At 35.3% G+C, this 8,938-nt stretch overlaps 1 protein-coding gene across 3 annotated transcripts in view; it reads left to right on the forward strand.

Annotated features, from left to right (window-relative positions):
• The first annotated feature begins 6,193 nt into the window (after positions 1-6,193).
• Positions 6,194-8,938, forward strand: part of tango2 (transport and golgi organization 2 homolog (Drosophila)) — a 28,871-nt gene continuing 26,126 nt past the window's right edge. Inside the window, exons 1-2 of one of the 3 annotated variants that reach the window (XM_016565436.1) lie at positions 6,194-6,391; positions 7,142-7,268. In XM_016565436.1, coding sequence (XP_016420922.1) covers positions 7,213-7,268 — 56 coding nt within the window. In that variant the 5' untranslated portion in view covers positions 6,194-6,391; positions 7,142-7,212. The remainder of the gene's footprint in view (positions 6,392-7,141; positions 7,269-8,938) is intronic. The other 2 variants (XM_016565437.1, XM_016565438.1) reach the window with 2 other exon arrangements.

Here is an 8,938-nt window from a genome sequence, read left to right on the forward strand (position 1 = left end):
AAAATATTGTGGTCAACGGAAAACCACAATATTTTTTTTTTTACCCAGTCATTTAAAAATAACACATTTTAGAGCTGTAATGACAATACCGTGATACCGTGAATCCGTGATATTTTTGCTTAAGGTTATCATACCGTCAAAATCTCATACCGGCCCATGCCTAATGAAGACACCTCATTAACATATGAAATGAGTCCCAGGCAGGAGGGACTGCAGAACTTGCATTCCACAGCTATTGTTCCAAGGAACTGAAAAAAAAAACAATAGGGGACTGATAGTCAAGGCCAAGACAAAGATAGAAAGAGAGGCGAGAGAAAAAGAGAAGCTTTAGAGACTACCCATCAAAGTAAAGCTCAAACTCTAAAACTTTCACAAAGTTTTCCATATTCTAAAAGTGAGATACGAAAAGTTTATCAAAAAGTCACTTTATGAAGAGTTCCTTCACACAGTTCCTCTTATTAGGCACCTCAAAATGCAACTGACCACCCAGGCAAAATAAAATATAGATGCTAATTGGGCTGCCGTGGTGAGGGAATTTCCCTTGCGGTAATTTTGAGTGGCTCAATAGCACGGTATGCAGTATTATCGCCATACACACACACACGTATACATATACATACATATATATATATATATATATATATATATATGAGTGCAAATCTACGGAGCCTCTGTACAAATCAGCATGGTACACATTATGTTATCATTCCTAACTTGTTTAATATTCAGTCCACATGCGTGAAGTGTAAAACAAGAAGGACATAACCTTACGAAAAAAGAAAACACGCAAAAATCGCGGTTGCTGCGGTTCTTGCATTCCTCTGCAGTTTGCTCGTCAATAGCGCGGTATTGCGATATTACGGTTATCGCGACAGCCCTAGATGCTAAATTAACAATTCCTTTGTTTAACAGAAAATAATTTGGAAGAGCCAAGTCATACTACACACTGAGCAGAGGAGATCAGTACAAGTTCACTTAAGAAAATGTTTATTAATATTTAATAAAATGAATATACATTTATTATTTATAAATATAAATACCATACTTTGATTTAGAAAAAAAAGTTTAATGTTTTTACATTACACATTACACTGAATTACTATTCACCAGAAATCCTGAAAAAAATGTATCACTGATTCCAGAAAATGATGATGGTGCACAACCTTTTCAACACTGACAATAAATAACAATTTATACCAATGAAAAACTGCTTAGAAACCAAAACTGAGTTGACCGTGGTATGAATTAAGCTGAATAAACATGCCAGACTCTGAACTCTTTATCACTGAGTTTATTTTAGGCGCATATTGTGTCTTTAGGTGGTCTGAAATTACTGATAGTTAAAATTCTCTATACCTATTTCCAATAAAGCCGTAATGTATTGTGTACTTGATCACCAAAAACTTTACGCTGCCCTTCGGATTGTGAATATACAATTACAATATACAATCCCTATGATTTGAAATCTCACTTAAGATGGACGAATACCATGTTAAGTCCACTTTGCAGGGAGCTACCAGCCAAATGGAAACACACCCCCAAGGCTCATCCTCTGTCTTCTCTGTGCACGATCTCTTTTTGCAAACTCAAGCTCAGCTCTGTCAGCTCTCATTCATCTGACTGAAGCAATATCACAATGTGATGAACTGCAAAATGCTGAAGAGCAATAAAAACAAATAGGGATGCACCGATACCACTTTTTCCAGTACTCGCCCGATACCGATACTTTTATTTTTGGTACTTGCCGATACCGAGTACCGATATTTTAATTGCATTTGTACATTTTTAAAATTTTGGGTACAGAAACCAAAAGAGTATGTATAATTTAATTGGTTAACTTCATTTATCAAATAGATACAGTCAAACCAAAATCTATTCAGACACCTTCAACATTTCTCACATTATCACAGTTTATTCGCTATAGTTTAGAACATGGTAATAAAATATAACAAGAACTCAGAGTTAAACTGAGTCAGAACAAATTCAGCTTGATAATGTCAGATAACTTTGATAGAAAGGTATGTAATAGATTACAATCAACCAAAAATTAGACAGCTATGACAGTATTTACACAACTATCAATACTTAGTCGGGCAACCCTTAGCCTTAATGACAGCCTGTAGTCTCCTGGGCATGCTGACATCAAGGTTCATGCAAACCTGACCTTAAATTTTTGAATAATTTTTGGTCCCAAATTTGTATCAGTTTAACTGGTAGTCTACTGTATGAAGAATTTTTGGGTATAATTTGTCACAGTTTTCTTTATTTTGCTATCCTCACTTGAATGAACTATAGTGTCCTGCACCCACTAGTAAAAAAAATACCAGGGCTCTACGCTTATTTTTCTTTTTAGGAGCGCTTGTGCTCCTAACTTAAAAAATTTAGGAGCACAGTCAAAAATTTAGGAGCACCAAAATTTGATCAAAAAATAGCCTTCCCATTACGAGGTGATATTTGACTCCTTAAAGTGATTTACAGTAGAATTTTGTTTTTACCTTTGCAATGGCATTTTTCTATCTTTATTAAATGTATGTCATCTTTTGTCAAATTTAAAAATATATATATTTTATAAGCTTTTTTAAAATTCTAGATAAAACCATAGAATAAGAACAAGTAGAATAAAAAGAATAAGTTACTAGTCATCTTTTGTCAAATTTAAAAATATATATATTTTATATGCTTTTTTAAAATTCTAGATAAAACCATAGAATAAGAACAAGTAGAATAAAAAGAATAAGTTACTAATCAAATGAAATCAGTATTAAAATTAATTTGTACAGAGGTAGCACAGAAGAACACAAAATTGGCTTGTAGGTGTATTTTCAGACATTTAATGAGGATCAGAGGTGGCATGAGTGCAATTAAATCCATAAATTCATGTTAAGATGTTTTAAAAAATGTTGAATATAGAAATATTAAATGATTTAAAGAACTGAAAAGATACAGGTGCATCTCAATAAATTAGAATGTCGTGGAAAAGTTCATTTATTTCATGCAAAAACACGTAGAAACCTTTGAAGCTCCCCTCAGCCATCACAATCACAAGTATGATGACGATCTGGTCAGCCACACTGGTCCTCCTAAATATTTTTTTATAGTCGCAGGCAGTAGTTTCAGTCGCAAATGCGACTGAAATGGTCGCACTGTAGAGCCCTGAATACCAAAAATTATATCTGGTCTCTGAATAATTTTTGGTTTGACTGTATATCCTTCGGTTATTTTCACACTTAATTATGCCCATTACAATGTATTTTACAAGTTTTTGTTGCTTTCACTGTTCATCTTTTGCTCTATGGTACATAATCTTTAATTTAATAGCATTAGAGCTGCTCCATTGCAGCAGCATTTTTACTTACTTGTTTTTGACATATCCGACCGAACTACAAACTTTAGTTTCCAGTGATGTCTGTGAGAAAGGTATATTCACTCGACAAGCTGCACCGCCGCGCGCTCAATCCACTCAGCGTACTTTGCTCATCAGCTCACGCACATCAGCTATACAGGCGTTAATACTGAAAGCTTAACATTATATTCATTGCATACATATACTTCGTAGACATCCTTAATCTCTAATAACTCCATTCTGCTGTCTGTTGTTGGTGTTTCTTTGTCTGAATATGGCACTTATCACATGCTGTGTGGTATCGGCGTTTGGTATCGGGGCATTTTAATGAGTGCGAGTACAGGAGCTCAGTATCGGGCCCGATGTGCATCCCTAAAAACAAATGCATATAGTATGCTCCCCACCGGCCTGCTTTGCAACACTGTTTTGTTGTTTTATGAATGAATCTATATAAAGGCACCAAAGTCTCCTCCTGATTAAAGAGGCATCCATCCTTGAATCAGATTAAAACAAAGTTTTCAAAAACATGTACAACTTATTTAAATTATAAAATGGAACAAAGGGTAGCTCTTTGCATAGAGCTGAAATTCTCCTGATGAGCAAAGCTACTCAATGTGTCATGAATGACAGGGCTGCCTAATTTAACAAGCTCCCCATCTCAGCTGGGGTAAGAGAGTTTTAAAGAACAGAGAAACTTAAATATATCAGAGAATTATGTTAACATGTCATCAATACGACACTGAGCCTTGCCAATGAAATATTACAGCTAGTAAATAAGATTTACATGTCATTTACAACGCACATCACACTACATAACATCTCACCCCAGCCAGGTATGTTTTCATACTGTACTTTAGCTTTCACACTGCACTTAACCACTTTAAAAGGGAACGATACCGTTGGAATCACTTCCAGAGCGATTTTTTTAGCTGATGAACGATTAAAAAAAACACTGAAAGCCAATCCAATGACGTTAGCGCGCTTTTATTATATACATTAACTGTTACGCATTACAAACAACAACATCTGGTATACTTATTTTTATAATTATTGTATCGTTCTTGGTGTGAAAAGGCCGTAACACTGGGGTATGAATCGAATACCATGAGTATGTTTAGCATCGAATTGCAGTGTCAAGAGTAGCCTGTACATTGCGAAATACACCGGGTTACAGTGAGTTTTTAGCAAGTCCATCCAATCATAAACTAAACAGCGCTTACCTCATTAAACATTTATGCGTTCTGTAGTCTGTACAGTTGCTTCCAAATGCTGTTTAGATTCAGCGTCTAGATTTCACATTTTTACCAAACGCACGTTACCAAAACAAGTGGCGTGCACGTCGTGCGTGAACTTCGCACAACTTTTTCGTCCAATCAGTGTTACTGACGTCATGAATATGCAAATAAGAACGTTCTCCCACTGTTTACAAATGTACAGTACAGTGTGAATTTTTCAAACATGGCTACCCATGATTAATTACTAATACAGGTTGAAGTGTGAACCGCGTGAAAAAACCCTGGTTACGTTTATTTAGGGTTTAGAATGACCCTGGGTAACAATGTCACGTAAATGTAAAAATGAAAAAAGACAACTGATGAACTCCAGCAGCAACACATATTTTAAATCGCTACAGTAATGTAGACCTGCTGTGATTCAGTCAGTGGATGTGCCAAAACGTACATTTTCAATCAAACATGATCCCCAAAGAAAACACTTGCCCAGACAAGTCCTAATAAACATTAAAATAAAAAGCAGTTATAAAAGATCGTGACTACTATTTATTTATATTTATATTACTTCACTAATTATTACTTATCTAAAAATAGCTTATTTTTTTCTACTTCCAATATGATAATGAGGGGGTGGTCAGCTTACTCCTATAGGTTGGTTTGTTGTTCTATATGTTTTGACCACTCCTGAGAGGCAGTTGTAATATCATTGGCAATATAATAAAGAGTAGGCTAGTATTATTTGAGAGTATTATCAGTATTGTTTGAAATACAATTAAAGACACCCCTGTTTATTGGTGAATACCTTTGATCGAAGAAAAACAACATTTTCATTGGTTAAATCACTGTCAACAAATATCTCTTCCATCATAATCAGATTCATAACATTATGATTAATGCTAAACTAGGGCTGCACGATAAATCGCATGCGATATTTAACGCGCATCTTGTCCGTAAAGCCGGTTCTGTAATCAGCGGTAAATCTCCATCACCTGCGGGCTTTCACATGGAGCAGCATTTACTACACAGAGCCGTTGTTCACTGTCAAGCTGCGCCAAACCACGATCATATTTTGCGCATGTTTTGCGCAGCTTGTCGGTGAACAACGGCTCTGTGTAGTTAATGCTTCTCCATGTGAAAACCCGCACGTGATGGAGATTTACGGCTGATTACAGAACGGCTTTACTGACAAGATGCGCGTTAAATATCGCATGCGATTTATCGTGCAGCCCTAGTTTTTTTCAATTTGCGCAATTTGAAGGGTAATGGAAACGCGCCGAGTGTGTTGCAATTCAAATTGATGACAAAAAATTGTACTAAGTGCATTCTTGTTCCAATATAACAGCTATATTATTTATAATATCTGTCTATATCTGTCTTTTATCAATGGAATATAATCTTTATTGAATCAATATGCATTCATTTAATAATATGGAATATTATTTGCACATTTATTAATAAATAATAATTAGAACAGTCCAGAAACTCACAATTCCCTTTTCTTTTTTTCACAACAGTTGACAGGTGACAACAAGCGCGCGCGATTAGGATTTTGATCTGGGTTCAGTTTCTTTTAACTTCTAAATGTAATTATGTTTGAAAGGCCAAATAAGCTGTTTTGTGAACAGTTGCAATTCTGTGGGCGGTCCTGTCCTCGCTTTCAGGCCCAGTTTCAGCCAATCCGCGCCGGACTTCTCTGCAGACGTCAATGCGAGGTTGGTTTAGGTTTAGCCCTTTGTACAGTGTATTAGCCTGTGTTCTAAGTTGCCTCTCACAGTAGCGGCACAATGAATTGTGATCATTGACAATAGATGGATCTGTAAGTAATATATCACATAAACTGTTATAAACTAAAAAGAAAACAAGCTCGAAATTGTATTCGTTTTTGTCCGCTGTCTTCAAGTCATACGACCAGTTAGCAAGCTGAGGCTACTGCTAGCCTGCTGTCAGACAGACGGTTTCTCTCAGTTGACATAAGCCTGACTTTAAACCTACTGGCTCATTCTCTATGAATAAAGCACACTGGGGAACAAAGACCGACGTTTAAAGTTAATCTATGTCTAATGGAATACATTTATACACATAATATTATCTTAAAACGCTTATTGTTACCTACTGGCTATTTATCTGAACACTAACTGTCAGATTATGCCAAAAAAAAGTGGAGGATATGATTTGTGACGTGACTGTGTTTATAAGCCACGATGTTTTCAGTGTACAGGGGCTGGATTCTACTATGTTCTACAATATCGATTACTTTCACATCAAAACAAATGTGTATTTCATCTCTCCATTGCTGTTCAGCACAATATGTTTTGTAAGAGAAATAGGAGATCATGATTGTATTGTTACCATGTAGTCTGAAATATTATTAGCTGCACTATCTTTCTATTCGATTACCATTTTATTTTATCTTCAGATTGAGATTTTGTTAAATACAAGTAAGAACTGTTGCTGGAATAGTTTGATTGATCGCCTTTCAAGGTTGTCCTCTGGCTTATAAGCACAGCTTTTGTCTCCGCTTATCCAAAATTCATTCTGTCATTCTCTCTTTCATCTCTTCTTCTAGCACATAGCATGTCCCAGCTCTGACCTCTGACCTCACTGTGATTGAAAACTCCTGCCATCAGTAACCTCCTCATGTGCATCATCTTCTTGAAGTTTGACCCTCGGCCTGCATCCAAAAATGCCTACAGGTATTGCACCTGCTCCCAGAAGCTTTACTGTCAGTGTTTTCAATGCAAATAGGGATATGGAAAGTTCTAGCACATGTGTGGGAACAAGATGTTGTTTGATACTGTCAGAAATTATTTTTTGACTAAATGCTGAAAAAGTATAAAGTGTTGGCATGTACATCTAAACAGAAGCAAAATATTTTGGCCCATATTTCAGCTTTTAAAGGTGTTTATTGCACTGGCTGATGTGGCCGAATTTGCCTTGTTTTGACACGGTCAAGTGGATGCTGAATCATGGAAAAGCAAACGTTTTCAGTTACCAATGACATTGTATAAATGCTCAGAGTGAGCCATGATTAATTTTTTCCACAGACGGAAGTGTCCAGGAAAGGAAGGAGTATTATTCTGGTCATGTGATCTCAACATGTCGGTCCCCTTGAGGCGACCTGTTCCATGTGCAATAAAACAGCTTTTATTGGGCTGCTGATAAGACAGGGGTTTTTATCACATGATTTTAAACATTTCTCATAAATAATGGCACTTTTCATGTAATAATATATCTTTATATAATATATTTCTTATAAATCCACTCTTCTTACGTTTAGAAGAAAAAATCTAATAATATATATATATATTCTATTCTATCTACTTATTTTTCTTTGTGTGTGTATAATATATATATATATATATATGTATATGTATATGTATATGTATATACACACCTTGCTACGTGTACTGCGTTAAGCTAACCGAGACTTGTCATTTGCACTTATATTTCGTTGCTCTTTTGTTAGTTTTGACTGCTTTTATTGTCCTCATTTGTAAGTCGCTTTGGATAAATGACTAAAAAAATAGCGCCTGCTAAATGACTAAAAAAAATAAAAAATATATATACAAATTAACAAATACATACAAATACACTACTGGTGAAAAGTTTGGAATAATTCAAATTTTATATCGATTAAAGCTGAATTTTCTAAAACTACAGATAAAAACAATAAAATTACTGTACATTTTAAAACTTACTGTTTCCTGTTTTAAAATATTTAAAATTGTAAAAAATATTCCTGTAACAGCAAAGCTGTTTTTCAGCAACTATTACTCAGTGTCACATGATCCTTCAGAAATCATTCTAATATGCTGATTTGGTGCTCAATCATTTTTATTTTGTCAGCTATTTTTAATCTAGTCTTAGACTTAGTCCTGTGTCAAATGTAACTTTTAGTTTTTATCATGCAGTGCCTTGCAAAAGTATTCATTTTTTTTCACGTTATGTTCCTGCCTTATGTAAAACTGCTTTAAATTACTTTTTTCCCCATATCAATCTACACTCCATACACCATATAGACAAAGCAAAAAATTAATTGTCACAACCTCGTAAATTTATTAAAAATAAAAAAACTTAAATAAGTACATTGCGTATTCATACCCTTAACTAAATATTTAGCTGAAGCACCTTTACAGCCTCAAGTCTTTTTTGTTTGATGCGACAAGATTTGCTCATCTGCATTTGGCAATTATCTGCCATTCTTCTCCTCACCTCTTCACCTCTCAAGCTCTGTCAGCTTGGATGGGGACAGACGCACATTTTCAGGTTTCTCCAGAAATATTTAATTGGGTTCAAGCCCAGGATGGGACTGGGCCACTCAAGGACATTCACAGAGTCGTCTATAAGCCACTCTTGCTGTGCT

Source organism: Sinocyclocheilus rhinocerous, unplaced genomic scaffold, assembly GCF_001515625.1.
Source record: "Sinocyclocheilus rhinocerous isolate Xijiao unplaced genomic scaffold, SAMN03320098_v1.1 scaffold332, whole genome shotgun sequence".
In the NCBI taxonomy this organism is placed as follows: Eukaryota; Metazoa; Chordata; class Actinopteri; order Cypriniformes; family Cyprinidae; genus Sinocyclocheilus; species Sinocyclocheilus rhinocerous.